Source organism: Heliangelus exortis, chromosome 1, assembly GCF_036169615.1.
Source record: "Heliangelus exortis chromosome 1, bHelExo1.hap1, whole genome shotgun sequence".
NCBI classification, from domain to species: Eukaryota; Metazoa; Chordata; class Aves; order Apodiformes; family Trochilidae; genus Heliangelus; species Heliangelus exortis.
Genome location: NC_092422.1, coordinates 135,868,710 through 135,892,029, shown reverse-complemented (window position 1 = coordinate 135,892,029; position 23,320 = coordinate 135,868,710). Strand labels below are relative to the sequence as shown.

At 43.1% G+C, this 23,320-nt stretch overlaps 1 protein-coding gene across 5 annotated transcripts in view; it reads left to right on the top strand.

Annotated features, from left to right (window-relative positions):
- The window catches only part of IQSEC3 (IQ motif and Sec7 domain ArfGEF 3), a 96,687-nt gene that overhangs the window by 31,359 nt on the left and 42,008 nt on the right, over positions 1 to 23,320 (top strand). For 4 of the 5 annotated variants that reach the window (XM_071768762.1, XM_071768785.1, XM_071768778.1 and 1 more), the window contains exon 2: positions 11,069 to 11,149. In XM_071768762.1, the coding sequence (XP_071624863.1) occupies positions 11,069 to 11,149 (81 nt within the window). Of the gene's footprint in view, positions 1 to 11,068; positions 11,150 to 17,973; positions 18,053 to 23,320 lie in introns of all 5 variants that reach the window. The other variant, XM_071768794.1, reaches the window with a different exon arrangement.

Genomic DNA, 23,320 nt, shown 5'->3' with positions numbered 1-23,320 from the left:
TCAGTATTCCTATTTATTTCCACCTGCTCTTCTGATACCTTAGCAAGGTCAGGAATTATGAAGCCCTAAGAATATGAAATCTCCTCTTAACCCAAAACAAGTATCTGTGATGGTCAATTGCTGAGCATATGTGTTGCATGGCCTCCCCACTTGCTTTAGGGCCAAATGATACTTTCCTTCCAGGGAAATTACATGTACAAATTCAGCTGCTTTTGATATCAACCAGTTTTTGTGTCCACAAGCAGCCTTGAATTCTGCCTGCCTTCCATACCTCAAGGCCCTGGTGGAAGCACATGGATGTGTGTGGAAGGGAAATTCAGAAATTAAATTTCCCCTGAGATGATGGTGACTATTCCTATCTGTCACCTAAGGCATTGAGTCAGTTCTGCAGCAGGTCCTTCCCTTTTCCTGTGCTTTTCCCCTTCCCACAGCTGAAGCAACTCAGTTCTGTAGCATCAGAGAACATCAAAATTTATACCACCAAGCACCCTATATCTGGTTCTGCACTCCTGATTCACCTTGTTGTCCCTCCCAGTTAGGAAACCACTTTCAATTGTAGGTGTCATTGAAGCAACAGCCCCAGATACCCCACAGGTCTGGTGATAGCTGGGTTTCCACAGACAAGGCCTCAAACCAAGGGCCTGAAGCAGCCTTCTGCAAGCCAAACCAAGCCACACCAAGCCAAGCCATGATTTTTCTCACTGCATTCAGCTGCTCTCCTCTTGTTATACTGGTTTGTGTCAAGCCTCAACATAAAGTAGTCTGAGGAGCTCAGTACAAGGCAGCAGGACATAACTCACAGGACAATCTTGTCAATCTATGGTGAGTATGCTGAATAAAACCACTACATAAATTTAGTGCATCAGCCCAATGTGGTAGTAACAAGCTTTTAAGCCTGTCTTGAATAGCTAGCACAATTTACTGTCGTGCTACTCTAGTATCCAGCATTGAATGCAGAGCTGCCTGCAAGGGCACAGAACTGCAGTGGTACAAGCAGCAAACCTGGCCATAGAATTCCATGCAGAATTCTACAGAAGACAGTGCTGTTAAGGTGCACGAAGACCTCAGTGGTGAGACATTTTTGTGTATGCAGTTAATTTGCATGTTTATGGGATTCTGAATTATTGAACAGAACTCCTTTATATAGCTCTGTGTCAGTCTCCAGTGCTCAGGGACACTTTGATTTTAGCCTCTGGAAAATTCTGGGGCTTTCTTCCTGTATTGAGGGGTTAAACATGAGTCATATGAGTGAGATGCCAGTAAGAAGTCTAAGCCTGATTAAAAACAAAACTAATAGTCATAACAAAAATCCTTTTACTGAGTCCAATTCTGACACTCAAAAAAATAAAAGTAATTTATTTTTACTGAGGAGATCTAAATTCCATTTATATCTCACAGTCTCAGTAATTACAAAAGCAGTTGCCAATTCCACTAACACAAGCCTTAGCTTTTTTAGTGTTCATACATATTAACCCAAAAGAGGAGAGAAGAAAAAAGGGGTTTACTCTGCTAGCAGAGCATTCAGGCAGAACGCTAGTTCTGAATCTCTTTAGGAGGAGCATGTACTCATTGGTATAAGCTGAGAAACTTTAATTATATGAAAAACTGGAGGGGATTTGGAGAATTCTCATCAGCATGATGAAAAGTGAGGTTTTGTCAGATATTTCCATTTTATCTAGTTATAAATCTATTATTTGAACAAAGAAGAAAGGACCTCTGTATAGTACAAAAGAGGAGAGGTATGAGAAGATGTTTCAAAGCTACAGAAGATACCTATCACCATGCATTTCAGACATGTAATTACATATATAACCTTTAAAAGAACTGATGTTATTAAAGATAGTTGAAAGTGAGGAGTGCTGCCTTGGAAAAGGTCACATGTTTTGTATTAATATAGTTTTGTATTAATATATCATCTTTCAATTAGGAAATTACTTGATACAAGTTCTGTTTATGGTAATTATTTAATTGAAATTATTTCAGGAACTTACACAAGCTCCCCCTCACACATGCTTCAGATTTACATAGCAGCTTCCTGGTTGTGATATCTGAAATTTAGTCTTGGCTACAATTCATGAAAGCTCTGCTCACTCCCAGTGAGTGTTGCATGTGTCACTAGAGGAACCCCTCCACATGATTGTCTGTGCACATACACTTAGAATATCAGGTTGCTCTTTTATGCAGTAACTGTTTTTCCTGAGTACCACCCTTCATGCTGTTAGCAAGTGATAGCAAATGATACTGTGACTTTTCTATCACAATAAAGCATCAACTGTTTCCACCATTGACGGAGGTTATAAACAACACTGGTGGTGTGCATTGGATTTTTGTGTCCAACATGCAGCATTTCCTCCCATCGTGGCCACTTTGCCTTCTTCCTCTTAGTCCTTACAAAGCACCAATCCAGCTAGCTGACAGCCACGCTCTTACGTGGCTGATGTTCTGCTGGAAGAGAGAAATTGAATTTAAATGGAGTGAATGAACTCCCCATTGACATGTGATTCGAAGACATTTCAGGAGAGGCAACCCCCATAATCCCTCTAGCAGCTGATGACAAACCGCCTTCCACCTAGGAAGTTTCTTCCTGGGAATTGTTTAGCAAGTACAGTCATGTTCCTCATCCCTTTTCCTACTGTGCCTTAGGAAAGACATGAATAGCAAGAAGAGAAGCTTCTGAGTTAATCAATTCCGCTGGGCAAGTATGAGAGCATGAGAAGCATCCCCCATAAGCCCAAAGATTATTTCCTCAATTAGTAATTCTATAGGACACACTAATATAGCAGCTACACCAGAGATACAAGAACCCCTCTACAGAGAGCTTTCAGCAGTGCTGGCCAAATTCATGTGTGCCAATCTGAATGTTTTGTTCTGTCCAGGTTGAGTACTATTTCCAAATCTGTTCAAGCTGCTGCCTAATATTCAGGCACTGCTTGTGTATGCAATACATTATGTTTACTGCATTAAGGATAAGATTTAGGGATAAGACATTTGTACAGTAAGTACTTGATCTTAAGTTTCCTCCCATGGACAATTTATTTCACCTGTACTGACTCTGGTTATAATAAAGTTACCCCACAGATAATTGAGAGTGATTGTATCATCTTTAGTTCACCTTAAGTAGGTTATTTCACCCCACTGTAGCTGAAGTACCAAGAGCCAGAAAACTGCACGGAGTAATGCACCACCTCGCATGAGAAGTGCTGTATCTGGATCCAAAAGCTGACAGTTAGACCAAACACTCCTTGTAGGCTTAACAAATGTACTAATATCCTTCAGGTGTTTTTGGGTAACAAAATTGACTTGTCAGCAGCAGTTTTCACTGAATACACTGAAGCTACAGGTGACATCTCTCCAGTCTTCCTCATTCTTGCTAGTAATGTCTGGAGACCAGATCACTGAGTAAGGAAATTTCTGTCAAGTAGCTTGTCACTAGGAAGAGAAAAGAAAGTGTAGGTTTGTGTCAGAGAAAGAACACAAGAGGCCACAGCTCATTTTCACTGTCTCTCAGATACACTGCTGAATGATCCTAAGGCCATGAATGCCAACCCACACTATCCCTTCATGCTTGGACCCTCTTTGATTCACACATTTGCCCACTTGTCATGTTCTTCACACTGAACTTGGTGCAAAACACCCCAAATTATTTACAAAATCCATGCACTCATGTCCCAGTCACACCCATGCTTTTCCTCAATAATTTCTTCAAGGTAAGAGTGAGGATGTACAGGAGAAATGCCTGCCACATGTATGGACTAAAGTGAGCTGAGAAGCCAACTGTTCAGGAAGATATGGCATTAATATCTCCATCCTAAGAAGCAGATGGTGGTAAACGAATGGTATATTTGACATATCTGTTGTAGTCACCCAACTAGCTAACCAAAAAAGATTTTCTTCCTCCACCACAGGAAATTCCATTTCCTCAGCACAGTGCCTTGTGCTTATGCTTCCAAGCTGTGCTGTTCTGAAGAACCCACTATAGCTCAAGACACACATTTACGTCAGTGTGTCACATTGAATTTGCACTTTCCAAACTGTAGTGTATCCATATGGTATTTCATACTACTGAGGTGATTTTTTTTATGATGTTTCTGTGGGTCTCTAAAATCAACATATCCTGGTGATAAACTGGAAATACTCTGTCAGTGGGAATCCCGTCTGCATCCCGTCCCCTAGCACTAAAAACAAACAAATTTATAGTAATGCTGTACAAGGGATGTATGATTTACAATGAATTTGTAACAAGAAATATTGTGATCATTGTGCAGATGCTAAGTAGGTTTTAGAGGATGAGCTCATATCTTTTAATCATCAAATTTCTAGAGAAATGTCACAGAAGAAGACATTGTCTCCAGTACTCATGAGGTGGTCAAGACAGGGCAAGCTCCAGACTACCAAACATACTTGAGTTTTAATTTTTGGCAGGCAAGCAGAAAGAATAGATGGTCCTAATAAGTTCTCTCCTGTTTACTCCTCCCAAGGTGACACTGGGGGTGGAGGAGGGGAGAAGAAAGAATAGTTTTGAGAAATAAAATTAATTTGGAATGATAGGCACTAAAGTGGAATGAGAGAAGAGCTACCAACCATTCTGTCAAGTCTGGCCATGTATGTTTATGTTACATGTTCATCCATCATGCTGACACTGCCAGAAGGCTTCTTTAGCAGTTTTTGGGTTTTGTAGGCAGTAGTTAGGTGTTGACATCTAGACACATCTTGGTTTTTTGTTTTTGTTTTTTTGGGGTTTTTTTTATATGATTAATTAAAAATCTAAGCTTGAAATAAGGTAAGAAAATCCTCGATCTGAATGATGTAACTAGCACGCTGCACATAGACACGTGATGAACATCACCCCTTGTAGGCAGCAGACCACAAGAGTAAATGTGTGTGGAATAGATATAAGGTGGTTCTGCATAGATTATAGTGGCATATGCAAGCCCTTTACAAATAGGGCACTGACCTTAGAGGTAGCTAAAGAGCTAAGGATTGTCACTGCTACTTCCAAGGGTGTTTCTGGTTAGGGAGTTGAGGCAGTGATGACTTGGAAAGCAAAGTAAATCTGTAACTATAAAACCAGAAGATGTAAAGTGGATTATAAGAAGAGGCAGAGGTTAAGAAATTAGGGAAGGGGAAAAAAAAAACAATCAGACAAAACAAAGTAGCTTAATGGAATTGGTAAGGGCTTGCTCGATCAACACAAATTCCAAATCATTGTACTGTCATCTTTTGCTCAATTTTCCCCCCATGCTTCATTTACTCAAGTTTCATCCTCAGCAATCTGCCATGCAAATCTGACTCCCAACTGCTTTGCTTCTGTCCTACTCTTTGGGGATTAATGCTGGGACATTTTTTAGCTGAATACAGAAGTCTTTGACAATTTGGAGAAGATTACCAAATAATTCCATTCAAGTTGCATCCTAGGGTCACTCAGTTTGAGGTTGTTGTTAGTAATAGAAATGTAAAAGAAAATTAGATTTTAGCCTTGTTATAATCCTGCACTTCAGTATCTTGGAATCTTGCCCTTTAACACAGGGTTTCTCAGACAGTAAGATTTGTGAATCTGGTTTGTGTAGCTGTTTTTCAGAGAGCCAACATCAGATGTTCAAGAGGGGAGAGCAAGAAGAGTAACAGTAGTTAGCCATGGGACACCCATAAAAGCCTTCTAATGCTGAGAAGTTTGAGTCCTATTTGTGGGCTTTGGGAATGATCTGCATTAAGTATTCTCATTGTATAATCTTTAAAATGCCCAGCTTCTCTCTATGTCTTGTCAAATTCTTGTTGCCAACAATATACCAACAATGAGGAGGCCATTAGACTTAGAAGGAGTTAAAGAACTTAAACTCCAGAAATAATCTTGAATTTATTTTTAATCATGTGGGCTTCCCTACAGCATAAACTGACCATATTCAATTCCTTCCAAAATACTAGTCTAGTGACCTGCAAGCAAGACAAGCAATTAAGCCAGCTAGAAAATTTTAGTGAGGATATTTTGCAGTGAAAAACCAGGGGAGAAACAGCTAGTTGGTAGAAGGTATGCTTTTGGAAATGGAGCTTCTTTCACATCTCACTTCGACTCTCAGTTCCAGGTTGACTGGAGTCAGAAATAGATCTGGGACAGGAGAGAGATGACAGAAGGAGTAAGGGCTGCATCTAACCTTTTCAAGGCTGTGTCACAGGTTTGTTGGTGGGTAGAGATAGCATTGAGCTGTACATTTCTGGGGAGTCAGAAGACCATGCAACTCTCCTTTCATACACTTAGCATTGCTAAATGGTTCCTGTTTGTGGTTCTCTAGTCATCTTAGGAAAGATAACAGCCAGTAAAACTTCGTCTGGGATAAATTCTGTTCTCCTTTGACTCTTTCTGTCTTTAATCTTCCCCTTTGAAGCCATGATTTTCTGTGACTCCATCTGTTCTCTTGGCAGCTATCTGAAAAAAATGCAAGATAGAGACAAGTAGCAAAGGACTCCAGGAAAGCTGAGATATTCAGCACTACAAACAGTAACTTTTGGTCAAAGCCTTTAGTATTTCTTCAAAAGGTGGAGTTTAAGGAGAAACATGAAAGGCTGCATGAATTGGGCTAGTTATTTACTGATAGAAAAATGCTTGAGGGATCACCATTTACCTTTCAGAATTGTCAGATTTATAAGAATGTGTAGCTCGGTCAAGGGTGAGACTATTGAGTATGAAGGCCAGTAGGGACCAAGTACCAGGCTACAGAAGTTCATCAAGTACTGGTAGCTGGGTAACTCGGTGTCCTTCATTGTTCTTGCAGAAAGAGAGGTGCCAGCCACCCTACATTAACTGAGCAGGGCAGCAGTCACAGTGGGATACAGAGGTGATGCAGCATGTTAGAGAGTAGCATGCCCTGTTTACCCATACAGAGAGCAATTTTTATTCTGTCTTGTTTTGGCATTTCCTGTAGTCTAAAATCATTCATGCAGAAAAACATAGAGCTGCTCTATATCTATGGGAACAGGCCACACTGGATATTTGTTGAATTAAAGCTGACTGCTGGAGAGCAAGGAGCACCACCATTTTCCATTTTCCATGTGCTGTCTAGGTCAGGGGCTTGCTTTTGCAGGGGGCAGGGGAAGAAGGAAAAGGTGTTAGACTTGTTTACGGTAATACAGGTCTCAGCAGAAATGCATCTCTATTTCAGGACAGCTATCATCAGTGCCATACTAGTGGGCACTGGTGCTTAGGATGGGCAGCAACACTGAACGAACATAAAGCCCCAGGTGCTTGTCCAAAGGAAAGGTAAAGCACTAAGACAATTTTAGGAAAGGTTGTACTCCCAAGGCCTTGTGCTATGCAATGTAGGTAGCAACAGAGACTTCCAAGTTTTGGAGGTCAGCTCTTGTACCCCCTTCAACATCAGTTTTTAAGAGAAAAGAGGCTTGGCTCTTTGGGAGCAACCAAGTCAGGGGCCCCTTTGCAGCACTCTACATTTTTCTAAGAAGCCAGAAAGGTACAGCTAACTCCTGAACTGACTAGACAGCTTGTGCTAGCTAGGAGGTTTGGTACAAACCTCTCTAAAGTTCATCAAAGAGCAGGAATTGCTGTGGCTGGACAGTTCATTCAGAGATACCCCCCCTGAGGCTGCAGGCAGTTGGCTGGGGGATACCTCTTGTCAGGAGAGGTAAAGACAAGTGAATAAAATTCAGTCAGTTGTTTTCTTTCAGAAGAGAGGGGGCTAACATTTCATTTGACAGCATGGGTTATTACTGGGCCAAGCATAGCATTCTCTGCATTTAAGATAGGTCTGGACTGTCAAAGCCTTGCCTCCGGAGCATGCGTCCCAGCTAGACAAGAGCAAGGCACTGACAGGCTCAGGCTGTTCCCAGTCCTCCTTTTGCATCTATGCTTGCCCTTATCCTCTACTGTTCCACTTACAACTCACATGCTGCTGGCAACATTTACCTCGACAGGCCCTTCAGCCTGCCTTTCTCTCTTCTTCTTTACCACCCAACTCCTCTTAACTCACCCAGAACACCTTTTCTTCTTGCTAGCTTTTCGCTTCCAAGCTATCATCAGAGTACTGCCTATGAGAAAATAATGTGTTTGGTTTTTAAAGCAATACATTTGAAACAGAACATTTCAAAAGTATCCTGACAGATGGGAGAAATCACCTCTCTTCCCAATCACCTGCCTGGTCTGCCCATAAAAGTGCCTTTTTAGCTGCAGACTCTTTGATGGTTTGCCAGTCTGAAGAAGGTGAAGTAGAGGACATGAAGGAAGAGAAAGAAAGGCAAAAAAGCAAGCCCTAGACCTGCTCTTTTAATGTTTTATGAGGAGCGCCTGAGGGAACTGTGGTTGTTTAGTCTGGAGAAAAGGAGGCTGAGGGGATACCCTATGGCTCCCTACAGCTACCTGAGGGAAACTTGTAGCCAGCTGGGGGTTGGGCTCTTCTCCCAAGTAACAAGTGATAGGGCAAGAAAAATGGCCTCAAGTTGTGCCAGGGAAGGTCTAGACTGGATATGAGGAAAAGTTTCCTTACTGAAAGGGTTGCCAGGCAGTGGAACAGGCTGCCCAGGGAAGTCATAGAGTCACCATCCCTGGGGCCTGGGGGTGTTTAAAGGATGTGTAGATGTGGTGGTTTGGGACATGGTTTACTGGTAGGCTTGGCAGTGTTAGGTTTATGGTTGGACTCAGTGATCTTAAGGGTCTTTTCCAACCTATTCTATTATTTCAAAATAGGTTGTTAATTTTATCTGGAAGTAGATCCTTTTTTCCCAGCCATTTACCCAGAGATGAAATTCAGTAGGAAATGCCAATACATAATATTTGTGAAACCAAACGTGCCCCTCAGAATGAGTGCTGGCTGTTGCTGTATCAGCTGAGATCTTTGTGTGTTTCCACACTGCAGCTGACCACGTCTGTGAGTCCAGGGCTGCTCTGCAGAACTGACTGCCTTGGTGCTGCTGCTCCTTATGTCTTGGGCTGGCCAGCCTCAGCATTGCTGCTCTGGGAGTTTGGGCAGAACAAAGAGCTGGATGGAAAACTTGATGGCCTCTCTTCAAGGGGCTTGTATGGCATGGGTGCACTAGAGATGTGGGTTATGTAGACCCTCTAGCAGCCTGCCAGGAAATCCAGGTAAAGCCCTGTAATTTCAAGAATCTTTGTCAAGCCCAAGATGCTTTCACCAGATGGTCTAACTTTGATGAATCGGTGTTTTTGTGCCAAACCAAAATTTTGTCAGAGAATTCCTGACGGGTTCTAGCTGGAAGCAGAGTGACAGGAAGTAGGAGCTGGAGTATTTGTGTGAATCTGATTGAACATAGACTGAAATGTGATCCCACAACTTGTTTCAGTAAAAAGATGACCCAAGTAATTTATGGACACATGAGTCAGGTAGGTACTTGCCACCTGAGAATTTTAAATTAGGAAAAACAATACTGAGAACCAGCAATGATCAGGTTAGTGGGAAAGGAGGGCTGTGAACTGGGAAGTTACAGAAATGGAAGACCAAGAGATGGACTTGGTATGTCCCACAAATATCTTCTCTTTTCCAGCAGGTTGAATATCACAGGCAAGTACCAAGGGCATGGGCAGAGGTCAGTGAGGTAAAGCTAACAATTTTGTCTTCTCCCTGCTGTGTTGCTTCTACCATCCCTGTTGTTTCTTAAGAAAGATTCCTGTTGAGAATGCACTGGATGCCAAGGAAGTGGAAGAACTAAGTAGTTAATTATATTAAGCTAGCTGGGAGGTTGGAAGGAGATAGCTGAGAACAGTATTAGAATTGCCTGTAATTTAGCTATCTTTGTAGCCACGCCTGCCAGATTTTGAGAAAGACAATGGTGATAAGCTTCACATTTCAGAGTGATGGAAAATGTGGCAGAGCCTTTTTAAGAACCTGAGACCCCATGGCAAGCCAGGAGACATAACTTTGCTGCTTATTTCTGAGTTAGAAGCTGTAAAAATATTTTTAAAAAGAGATAACCCCATTTGAGCCCTGGGTCTCCACAGCAGCGCTGACAACAGAGCTTTTAAGTGCTGTTCCATTGACTTGGAGATAGGGAGATTTTACGCCATCTGAAGATTCACCATGCTTTATCTCCCCTTCTTTTCTTCTCCTCTTTTAATTTTCTTTTCCATTCCCCTAGTACTTTCTTCCTTTGACACTATGTCTCTTTTTATTGACTCCTTTTCATTGATGAAGGTCAGTGTGTTCAAAACTGGCTGTTGATTTGTGCTGCCTATAACACCTCAAGGACCTTTTTGGAGATATCTTAAAAGCATCTCATTTTCAGAGGTGCTGAGCAGCTCTTACTGTGTTCCAATGCTGTGATAAAAGCCCAACTCCCCTGTAAATCAGGCTCCTTGAAAATGTTTACAGGCAGGGGACTCAAGCACAAGTAACTCAGAATTAGTGAACAGTTTGGAAGTTCGGTATAAGATTTCTTACTTTGAAGGAACGATTTGGGGTTTTTTGTCTTATAAACACATTTTTAGTCTTTTGTTTCCCCCTTTTTTTTTTCTTATAATTCAGCTTTGCTGTGATCTCTTCCTCTTTCAGGATGTCAGACCCCATGCTTGTGCTCATCCTGTCAGTGCTCTGCTACTCTTTCTGGTAATGCCCAGTGCTGATGTCCTGAGGCCATTTCTGTTCTCTAGAGAGATTTCAGGAGAAATTTCTGCAGTGTTACTTGAGCCAGTATCAACAAAAAAATAAATTTCCTTGCATTACAGTGTACAGAAAACACACCTAAGGAGATGTTTCTGTCCCAAAAGAAATAAAAGCTAGAAACAGGCAAAACTTTTTCATGAGATGTATGGGATCATAGGACAGATAACGATAGAAGGAAACTTTTTATTTGGGCACTTTTACCCCTTCCTCTACAGCTTGGCATCATCAGCAGGACAGGTAATGGAGGGGAATAGAATAGTCAGTCTCCTTCTCTCCTGCTCCCCACCACCTTAAAATGAAAAACTTTAATGAAATAATCTGATTTCTCTTTAAGCATCTCTGGGAGTCTTGGTCACCCTATAACAGCCCTGGGAAAGGCATATTCCATTGAGTTTTCTGTTGAGTGAACAAAACACTGACCCTCTATGATTTTTTTTTTCTTACAGGAATGAAACTGTTTTACACCAGTTCTGTTGCCCAGCAGCTGATGCAGAGCAGAAGCCTTCAACTCCAGACTCCTCATCAAGGTGGGAAATTGCTGCCAGCAGCACAGTTTATTTTCCATCCCCTACTTCCTTATAATTCATCACTAATCCTCCTGCCTCAGATGAAACTCATATTATACACACCCATCCTCCTCCATCCCCCCTTATGTCCCATGTCCTCAGCACTGCTGTGCCTCTTTTTTCCCTCCCAGAGATTACTGTTCATAGAGTTGTGTAATTGCTCATGAATCTCCTCTGACCTCCACTCACACACACACATGCATGTCTAAAAACATACTTTCACCCTCTCTTCAGATATGTTCTATCAACCCACATCCACGCTGGTACCATTTCTTACCCTTCTGCATCACTTTGGTGGTCACATCTGCGCTTCACTCTTCTCCTTCAAATTAGTTACCCCACATTGTAAGGTGTGGGAGCACACACCAGTGTAGAACAGAAAGACAGAAAAAGTCTGAAAGAAAAAAGAAAAGTCTGACAGAAAAAGTCACCAGACAAACTGAGGGTTCTGTTTTACACCCTGAGACAGACTTGGTGGGTGAGTAGTTTTTCATGTTTTGAAATGGTCTGAGCTTGCCAATAAAGGACAGTTTTAGATGGGTGCTATTAACTATCGATTTCTATCTAGTGTAGCCAGGTATGGGCAGTTGTCATAGCTCTCCTTCATCTCTTGTCACTGAATGACATCAGTGCCAAGACCAAGGGGCCCAAGGAGCTTCTAAACTACCCGAGGTGCACATACTGCATATAGCTTCCATGCTTAGCCTTCTCCCTCTGTTCTTGCCTTCTCCTCTCACAGATTCTTACAGCTCTATCTCACAGACCTACTCCTTTTTTCTCATGCCTCATCACACGTCAGCATCAAACAGGTTTCTCTTCATCACACTGCTAGACTGAGGATTTGCTTCATCACACTGCTAGATTTTTACATCTGACCTTTGCCATCTGTATAAGAAGTCTGGGCTGAATTGCAGGAGTGAGGCTACAGCATTTTAAAAACTATATTTCTGTTGTTTGTTCGGCTCACTGGAGCAGACTGTGGTTTCTGATTTCCTTCCAAGGAAAAGTGTGAGTACTGGACAACTGTGAAAAGAACAGGGTTGTGTGAGGGATGTGTATGTTCAAAAGTAGGGTTCAGCAACACTTGGAGACTGTGTAAAGAAGCAAGACCCCTCATGCCCATTTGTGTATGAAGATGGAAGGGTAACTCCCATGATGTCTGTGCTGGGGCTTTCATGCATTGGTAGTTTATGACAGTCTGTGGGACATCTGCAGCTGCATCTCTGTGGCAGATGGGGAGATGCTGGCAAGGAAGAAGATGAATCAGCAGAAGTTTTTGTGGTAGGGGCATCCACTTGTCCCTTGTATTTCTGGAGAGAGAGTGTTTTGGTTATGAGCTTTATTTTGTTTGAACCAAGGTTCAATTTTGCCATAGGCATCTATCTTCATACCATGATCCTTGACCCTGCCCCATCCTTATCTCAGCCTCCTTCTTATTTCTTATCAGTTCCCTTAGTTTCTAGCATTTTATTATATTACAAGTCTGCCAGTCCTACTGTGTCTTAATCTCTAGGGGGATTTTTGTCATGCTCATGCTTCAGGCTGTCTTTTTGTCTCAGGGACTTCCAAAGGCCCTACCCATCCCTTGAGCCTGAGTTTGCCTGTCCTCCTTGCTCTGGGGACCACCAGATTTCTCACCTAGGGTTTGGCAGGTAAAATGAAGAGGAAGTAATAATTTGTTTCAGTAATTTAACAACTGTGACAGGTTGCATCCAAAGATGAGTCTGAGCAAGGAAAGTCTGAAGTGGGGATGAATGACAGTGACCCCATGCAGCATCTTGTGTTTGGGCTTCGATTTAGCTGGCTTCTCATACTGATCCATACCTGTCCATTATTATGTCTTTTGTAGCTTATCCGCATTCTGTAGGTCTCCTGCTTACCTTACTTTTTTTTCTCCAAGGCCTTATATTGCCCTCTCTATTTCCAGTGCCCCCATGCCCCAATAGCAGTCCTGACTATGTGTGACACAATATTCTCTGTAGAGACAGAGATGGTTGAAGCCATCATGGTTATCTGAATGTGAGAAACAGGCACACAAAACCTTTGCTTTTTGAAACAGGTCAGCTTTTAATGTGATCTCTTAAAATGACTGTTTCAGGTGAAAAGATCATCTCTACTTCCCCCACACAGCACATGCAGGACTAATAAACTTACTGGTTATCTTTATGCTGGCCAGAAAGCATTCCCTGGCCTCTGGCAGGTCCTGCAGTCTGCCATGTGCTTTCTTCATTTCTAAGGTTACACGTACAATGCAGTGAGGAGGGGAAAAAAATGGCAGATAGGGAAAACCATGGTGTGACTGTGGAGCTGATGTCCATAGCTGATAGCTATGCTGCTCTGGAATGGCTCAGTATGCTGCTGGGAGAAGATCATCAGATCATTTACAGAGCCAGTCATCCTGCTCAAATCCTTAAAGGCTCCCCATTGAACCAAGGCAGTAGAAAAGACAATCAAGACTGAAATATGTGGGTCAGACAGCCTGAATAGGCAATCAGTTCCTGGGTGAGCCAGGCATATCCCTAAATAAGCTCATCAGGGCCCTTGATGGGAGAGCCTGGGACACTGGGGCTCCCTGTGCAGCTCTCCTGAGCCCTGCTGAATGGACAGCCAGTCACAAGTGGTGCTGTGGTGAATTTGATAAACCAGCTCGGGTTTATTCTTTCTTTTCCCCCTCCATGATCAGGCATTTCTCTAAATGAGATAAATCCTGTCAGAACTGATGCCACTAATAACCATCAGCAGTCTAGTTTTAATTAGAGTTTGCTTCATTAATGCTCCAACTCCTCTCTGTGCAGCAGATTAAATAATGTACTTGCAGCTCATTTACACAAACCCCCAAACTGCAGGGCTGAGCTGCAATCCTTTAATTAAACAGCCCGGTTGATCCCTACCGCTGCCTCGGCTCATCACTCTAAGCCGATTAAAGAGAACAGGGACTAATAAAGAGCATAAACAGGGAAGTGACTCTCTTCTCTTCAAGGGACTTGGAGACTCCAGTGGTGATCAGCTGCTTTCTCCTCCTTACCAGGAACCTAACCTCAGCCCACATCACTTCCTTCTGGGCTGTGCACGTTCCAGCCTTATCTCACGGAACAGAAATTCTTTGAGAGACCAAGAGAACATGGGCAGCAGGAGGTTAATGAAGCAGGGACAGTGAAGATAAAGGGAGGCATCAAGGCAGTCAGAAGAGTGACTGCCCGACTGCAGGAGAGACTCTGCAAGAGCAACTATACTGCCCAAGTGTGGGGCAGTAGGAGAAAGGCATAACAGTATGGCTATCAGGGACAAAATTTTGCCCCTGATTGTGATCTGTGGTGGTCATTGTCATTCTTGTGTGGTCTTCCCTGATGTTTGTCCTTCAAGGTTTCTGACTCTTTCTTTGCTACCTCTTCAGGTAAAAAGGCTTTGGTTTCACTTGAGTGGGAATGATTAGGAACATGCTTGCGTGTAATCACTCTATAGAAGCAAACTTGATGAGGCTGTTGAGATCAGTCACTCTCATATTGTTCTGCTTTACTTCACTGACTTCCACAAGCAGTGTTAGCTCCCTTCTCTCCCCCTGAGGAGAGGAGAGGGTTACAACTTCATGAGTTTAGTAATGTGAATTTTCCCCCGGCTGCTTAGTTGCACCAGCAATCAGCATGACTGGTGCTGTAGGCCATGAATATTAGGAAACAGATTTGATCCCAGAATATGTCCCCAGCAAGCTCATAGCCAGAGTACAGCAGCAGGCAGATTGATGCTGTGAAACTACTAGGTCTTCCCCATTTCAAAGTACAGTGCAAATCCTGGATGTGAACCACCATTGTCTCCACTGGATTTGTATACCACTGGCTCTGTGACCAGAATCCATCTTGAATATTGAACTTCCACTGGGTATGTCAAAGATCAGCTTAAAGGTAATGAGACTCCATGGATGGCAGTAGGAGCTAACCCTGCTCCTTTAATGAGGTGCTGATTAGACTCTGTTTTAGCCAAACCTTATAATTTCATAAAGCAACTGCTCTTTTCCTTTCTGGTTTCTGCCTCTTAACGGCAGGGTTTCATTCTAGGGATCTGAATAGCCTAGTAATTGCATTTCCCATTTCTCCCAGTCTCATACAGTGGAGACTGGCATCCCAGAACAATGACCCTAAAATATGTCCAGCAGCAGCCCAACTCTAACAGGATTACATACCATTTTCCTTTGTGTCAGGTAATAGGGCTGAGATGAGAAAGATTTGTTTCTATTAAAGTAATGAGAGGAAATGATGGAGTCACAATTGGAGGGAACAGTATATTCGTGCAGCTGCCTTTCATAGGCTTTTTGGAGACTGCCTCTGCCTCTGGCTTGCCTGTGGTGCTTAACAGGAAATCAGGAGAAATTCATCTCTGCTCCAGTGGTGGGAAAAGTTCTACGTAAAATTTCAGACACTTTGGCAATGGAGATGGGGATAGCAGGCCTGAAGGATCATATCACATGGGGAGACTAGATGGGGTCTGGGTATATTTGTGTGAAGAGCAGGAAGTTCCACCTGCATTTGTGGGAGGCAGAAGGTGTTTCCTATCTGGAAGAAGTGCAGATGAGACCCAACTTGCTTTTAAGTCAAAGGATGCAAGAGTTCTCCCAGAAAGAAGAAATGCTGGGGATCTGAACAGAGTCTTCTGCAAGGGCTTGGACATGTAGTGAATAGAGGGCTAGGGTCTCAAACATCTGTGGAAACATCAGTGGAAAGGTTGGGAAAGCTTTGCTCATATTTTCCCATAATATTTCCTCACTTTCCATTAAGGAGACTGCTGCTTAGATCAGGGTTGAAACACAATTAATGCAACTGGCAAGTGTTTTCTTCATGATTACAAACCAATTAAATAGTAACACAATGTAGTTCAGACTTCAAACAGCTGTGTACTGGTTTCAAAAGTGCCTGCTGGATTAGTCACTGTCACAGATTGGTTACTGCCTGGCATCATGGCACCAATTACTTGTAAGGAGATGTGTAAGCCATTGGCTACACCTCCAACCCAGCCTTCCTTGCAATTCTGGTTAAATTCCCTCTCGTCCCACTTCTGACTTACCAAAGTACTCAAATAGAAATATGTGTTCTTTCTGGCAGAGGCCCTTTGTGCTTATTGCTCTGTTTTTGCATGGGAGGGTGAAAAGTAGATGGACAGATTTTGTACAGTTCTTTGAAATCAAGCCTTCAAACATCTTTTCTTCCCAGCGCTCTGAGCTGCATAAGGGGATGCTACACACGAAGCAGCACATGGGTAAAAACTAAAATCTGATTTCATGTACTTCTGGAGGTCTGCTATCTCTGACTCTTTGTGTCTCCTGAACTCTCTGTTTCCATTGGAAATGCATTTGTCACTTGTTCTATGAGGTCATGCTGGAAGGCATTGGCACAAAAAAGCCATGAATATTATCCACTGTACTGTCACAGCATCATGTCCCTCTCTGGCTCTCCACTGCTGTAGCCCAGGAGCATCTTTCCTCTCAGTACAGCTCTCACATTGCCCTTGGGTTACTCTAGGTCCTCTAAGAGTTAGATATGCCTGAGAAATCCATGAGGCTCTATTTAGGTTGTGAATGCACTACCCCTTAAGGTAGTCCCTGAAGTTGATGAGAACTGAACCTCTCTCCAAGTCAGTTTTCCTTTTACATACCACTAAAGCATCTTGATAAAAATAGGTGGGGAATGATGATTTTCCTCCAGTATCCATTACTCTTTAAGCACTACAGAAAAACAACTGAGCTACCAAACATTTTGTCTGAACTTGTAAAAGATTGACTTTACCTGATAGAAAGAATGCAAATCCAGTTCATGGAAAATGGGAAATTCTAGCAGGATGCTGGATATCTAATCTGTAGGTTAGTGCTTCGTCTCAACTCAGAGATACTCAGTGGCTCTGGCACAGGTGTGAAACATGATAATGATTCCAGTCTGTATCAAATCAGATATATAACCTACCACACAAAACATCATAGTAGCTCTGACCAATTGGCCTCCAGCTGTCAGTGTCAAGTTCAACCTCCTACAGTTCGTTGACCATGGAGGCTGAACTCTCCTCTGGTTCTTAAAGGAGAGCACTCCAGGTAGGGCTTACAGCACCTGGACATGCCTGTGCAAAGCAAGCCTTTATGCCCATGGACTGTGTCCTGTGTGCTCTGTGGACAAACAACTTCATATATGAAGCTCTTCAGCCTAACTTTTTCATTAAAGTCCTCCACAGCACTGTTTTCAAAAACACACGGGAGAAGTTTGGGCAACACTTCTGCTTTGTTAGCACATCCTGTTTGTGCTTCTTCTCTCATGTCTTTTCCTTATTGAGGTCACAGACATGAAGAGAAGATTTTTTTCTGCTTCTTAACAGCTCATCTACTTCTTATTCTTTCCTTGCTGTAGGCTTAATAATCCTGTTCAAGATATTACGACTGGAGGTTGTGGGGATGCTACAAGCAGGCAGGGATGGGTCAGCAAAGTTCAGATAAATATTCCCCAGGCTCACAGTTGTCAGAGTTTGATTTTAGTCTGACATAGAGATGTGGGTGAGGAATGACGTCTAGACCTAGATCTGAACTCTTCCTGAACTTGGGAGTGAGCAGATTGCTTGCTTTTTATGAGTCTTTTGTACAGACAGGAATGGCAGGAATAGCAGCTTTATTTGTTTTGCAGGAGCCTAGAACCACAAAGGTATTTACTGCATGTCGATTTGGGGGAAATAGAGAAACACAATTGTAAGCAAAAAATGTTTTAGACAACCTCCTTAACGTTGTAGTTACAAAGAACCTTGGGAATCTCTTGCAGGGAGGTATAGTTGGCAATTCTTCTGGTACTATGACCTGGGAGGAATGACTCTTTCTGGAAGCATCCAAAGAAACAGGAGGTGAGTTTCAGATGCAGCATCTTAGTCCTGTAAAGGAGATCCACCAAGACATTTTGGCACTGTCTCCCACACAGGGATTTCTCTGCTTATTCTCTCCATCAGCTGGTGCAGCCACTTTCAGGCAAATTTGGAGAACGTGAGGGTGGAGAAGTAAAGTAAGGAATAGATGTGTTCTTCAAGAGAAAAAAAATGTCTTTCAGAAACCAGCGTCTTCCTGTGATACTGGGTGCTTTTTTTGTCTCTATGAACACCTTTCTTCAGGAAGGAGGAAGATGGCAGAAGAGAGGCCAAAGAAAACCTGTCTGAAGCATCCACTTCTGAAACTCCAAAGATATCCATCAGACCCATGTTTTCTGAAAGTCTGAAGCATTATCCATCCACTGGCTGGCCACGTGTTCTTCAGTTCTTCCTCTTCTCCTGTTACTTATGTTGCTTACATGGGTCCTGCCACAGAGGAATTCAGACTTCTATTCAGGTGCTTGACATTTCTTGGGCCACTGCACCAGTAATGTCAATGAAGGACACTCAATCATAGCCAACACAACAGTTGTGGGAGCCACTTTCAACAGCTATAGAGATCAGTTAGCTGTTTTAATACTAGGTGATCCACTCGTGGCTTGCAGATGATATTCATGTTCTCTCTCATATATTGCAAAGAATTCCCTGCTCATAACTTGGTAACTTCTCGGTACCAGCAGAATGCAACATAAATACCTGCTGTATCCTGTGTTTTCTGTGTGATAACTTCACAGAGGTGCAGGAGAAGAGCTATAAGAGCTCTGAAATAGTTCTAGATCTAGCACTGGAAAAAAAGGCATAGATGGTTGATGAACCATCTGTGATCATGGCTCTTCTGTGCCATGGTGGACAGTGGTGGAGCTCACACCATTCTAATCCTCTACTGTTACCATGGTACCTGATCTGCACCAGTCAAGATGCACCCACCTGCAGAATTGGGCCATACCACACCTTTTGTACACTATGGTGTGTTCTGTTGAACTTTACAAGTGGTTTCTGTGGACCCTCTGTCCATACACTTATTCATCGCTTATAAGGCAGAGAGAGAGAAGGCAAAGAGGTGGAAAAAAGAGCCAATGTAAAAGAAAGGGAGACAGACTCATGCCAACAAAGGTAACTTCTACAATAAAGAGAATGGATGACAAATATGCTATACAGAGAAGGAGAATGGCAGGAGAAAAGGAGCAGGAAAAGCAGGAAGTTAAAAAATATCATGAATTAAAGAAGAAACCAGAGGGAACAAGAACATATGAACAGGAGATAATGAGCAGATCCCTTGTCTGGAGTATTGCTGTTCATGCCAGCATTCTTTGGCAATGACAGCAGTGAGGCTGTGGCCTTTTATTACACATTTTCTTGCAGTATGATGTCAATTGAAAGGCCTTTTGTGTGCTTTCCAACACTAACTCAACACCTTTGCAGGTTCATCTTCTGACCACCCCCCTGTGACAGGCTCTGTCTCAAATACAATAAATTCTCCTTTTGGAAAACCATGTCTGTGCTCCAGAGTTGTTCCTTCTCTATGTGGTCCTGGCAGGCTTTCATGTGCTCTGGTAAGAAATGAATAGTCTGAGATATGAGGAGAAGCACACTGTACAGCTGCTCAGACCACTCCTCTCTTTGTGCTCCAGAAGCAACTAGATAGCTGAGGGAGAGGGTGTGAAAAAGTTGGGAAACTTCTGGGACAGTCACCTAGGCTGTAAAAAAAAATGCAAAAGAGCCAAAGACCACTCCATCTTCTGTGAGGAAGCATCATCCTGAAGAAACATATTAAGCCATAGATAGGTGCTAAGTTCAGTGAGATTTTTCTTCGAGACTGAGGAACCCACCTCTGGCCACACCATTTGTAAATGTGCTCTGGTAACTTTTAACCATCTCTGGTTGGCACCTTGGTTCTTTCCACACACAGATGGTACCATCATCCCAATGGGAGCTGTGTTTGCCTGGTGACTAGATCCATGCGTCACCTTTGTCATGTCACACACTGGTATGTTGCTGCTTTCTTGTAGACAGGTTCTGATGCTGCTATTATTGCCTGTGTATCTAGGTTGACTGAAACCTCTCTCATTCCCTCTTCTGGGGAAAGAGGAAAGATAGAGAAAGACTACTCCATGTACACAGTGCTGGTACTCTTTTGCACTTGTCTTCCAAGGTGACGGGCAAAATATAACAGATGCCTGTAATCTGTAATAGATGCCTGTAGTTTCCCAGAATACACTAATGTGAGAGTGCTAGGTCAAGATGAACAAAAAAGGATGGTGCAGAATTGCATTGTGAAAAGTATTGCTATGCTGTTACAGCACAATTGGGTCTGAAAAGTATGCTATGGATTGTCATAAAATACATCATATTGGACTAGATCCTCTATTGACTTTGGTGCAGTCCACTGGCATAATGCCATTTACTACCAGCCATAGTTCTGCTCAGCCACACAGTAGAATTGGTTGTGTCCAGGCAAACTCCTGTTTTTCTTAATGATCTTGCTCCAAAAGGTCCGTGCCCAAGTACAAAGTAGAGGGATGGGAATAATTTTTATTCGTCATAGGGAAGAAAAATTTAAGTGATCTTAGAGGAATCTGAGACTCTGAAACCACATGTGTAAGCTGCTAAGACATCCTGTTTTCCAAATAGGAATGAAGAAAAAGAAGGGTAGAAGGCCTCAGGGAAAAGGAGTGACATGGACTGGACAGTGACAAAATAGGTTAGAACTTGGAAAAGTAGAGCTTTGTGGCTGCTGCTCAAGGTGGTGGGAGTGGTCAAGTGGGAGGATTGGGGAAAGGAGAAAGGAATGCTAGCTGTACTGTTTCTATCTTGCCCTTCAGCCATAGCCCAGCCCCAGAAAACCAACACACTAGATCTGAACACCCTGGCAAAATTAAAATCAGGATCATATCTGATTTCCTAAACTGGTGAATCATATTTCTACTCAGTATTGAGGATGGTGATTAGAGCTGTGTTACTCTTTATACTGAGGAGGTCTGGGCTTCCTTCTCATTGATCTGACACAAGCAGCAGCCTTCTGCTGGGCTTCAGTCACCACAAGAGGTGAAATAGCAGAGGTATTTGAGGACAGAAACAAACTTTATCTGGGTAGTGCAAAGATCTGCCTGTGAAGAGGTTTAGTCACTGCCTTCAGTAATCAGTTACCCTGATGCTTTAGGAAGGAGCCCAGAGGTGCAGTCCAACCTGGGCTCTATCACAACAGGTGGGAAAAGGAAACCAAAGAAGCCTTGCTTAGGTCTCTCAATGTGAGGACTAGTGTCCCTCACCCAGCAGGAAGTGTCTGGAACAGGAGACCAATGAGCTGAGGATATAAGCACTGTTTCCTTGCCTTGTAGAGGTTCTGCTGCCTCCCAGCCCTGAATTCATCTCATTTTAGCAGTGAAATTCCATCTTCTGCATGATTGCACCGGCAGGCTTTTGTCAGCGAATTTGGTCATGTTCAAACCTGCCCCAGGGATGAGGAGCCAAGAGATCTGAGTCAAAGTGGCAGAAAGACTGCTGCTGAGAAGCCAAGTTTCTCTTTCCCGGGGTGCTGAGTGGGCAGTTACACTAATGCAGGATGCCATCTGTTTTTTCCTTCTCTAAAAGGTCGTGTTTACCAAACAGGCAAGAGAGGTCTGGGGTTAAAGTAAAAGTAATTAGACCCTGTGGAAGAGGGGCCCCTTGTGCCTTGACTGTCCTCTTGGTGCTCTTCACACCTCAGTGGGACACACGGGTGTCCTGCTTGACACAGCCACAAGTTACCCCTCTGCAGGGACAGGCTGTGTGACCTCCTCCTAAGCCTAACCTGCAGAGACAGCACAGCAACCAGCCTGGGGCCTCAGCTGAGAAGGGATCTGCCCTGAGCCCACTGCTCCTGCAGCTGGTGAAATAGAAGGCGTGGGAGGGAAGGGAGGAGGAGTGATATGCCCAAGTGGTGGCCCAAGGGTCATTCTGAGGTGTCACCCAAACACACACAGGAACTAGAAAAATGTCAGCCACACCACCCAGCGTAGTCAGCCTTGCAACCATTGACTCCACTTTTAATTCAGTGGGAATTTCCTTCACTGTTCCAAGTCACCCTCTGGAGAAGCCTTTCTGTCTCCATGAAAGAGTAGAGGTCCTTGTCCTTAAGTGGCTGATGGTACTCATGGAGAGCCCAGCCCTCAGACTAGCAGACAGCCCAAGCTATCACATCTTTGCACCACAAGGGCATAAGGTGCATCAGAAAAGTTTAGTTCCTGTCGTGGTGTTCTGTAGCAAAAGGCACAGCAACGCAGTGATGTGGCAATTACACAGCACATGAGGCTAATTTTTAAATACCAAATCTAAAATGGAGGCCCTGGCTGTGGCAGCTTGGACCCTGTGGGACATGAGGCATTTGCTAGAATTATTACATTTTCTGTCTTTTTAATATAGATGTCTCTGAAACCTCTAGAAGCAATGTTGAAAAGAAATTACCTGGCTCAGTCTGTGCTAAAGGGTGTTAAATTTAATAGATTTCCAATGTATTTACCATATTGTACTGTCAAATCTATTTTACAGGTGTATGTGCCAGCCTTTTTATGAAGCGAGTAATATATTCTGGGACAGATAATGAGCTTGGGTAATTATCATTAATTCCTCTTGGGTAAAACTAGTGTCAAAAGATGGCTTGATGCCACTGCTTTGCAAGGTGTTACGTGAATGTAGACAAAATCAGAATCCTGTTCCTATATTTGTCTGTGTTGGGGGAGACTGTCTGAGAAAGCTGCAGCTTGGCTGGCAGGGAATGATTTGCCAAGATCAAGTTCCAAGTTCCCTGCCTCTCTGGCAGGAGAGACTTTTGCCTTCCATCATTTTCAGCATGCTCCCAGAGACCATTGCCTCCAAGTCACCTGAACTCAAAAGCAAACCAGCAGCTATTCTTCTGCATTCAGTCCCAGCATGTCAGAAATCTCTGAACCTTGAAAAGATCCCATAATATATAACCATACCTGTCTTAGCCATTTTTTTTCATTAGTTCTGATCAACCCAATCACCATATGTTATGGGTGTCCTCAGGAAACACAGAAATGAAGTAAACTGGAAAGGCACTTTGGACCCCAACAACTCAGTAATCTATTTATTTATTTATTTTCTGAGCAGGTTGATGAGAGAGGACAGCAGAAATGCTGAAATGTAAGACATAGAGAGCACAGGTTCTTGCAGACTTGGGGTCTGGACTCCTTTCTCGTGGTATCAGCTAGTGACTTCTTTTTCTGATTCTCCAAATGAGACTTTCTAAGG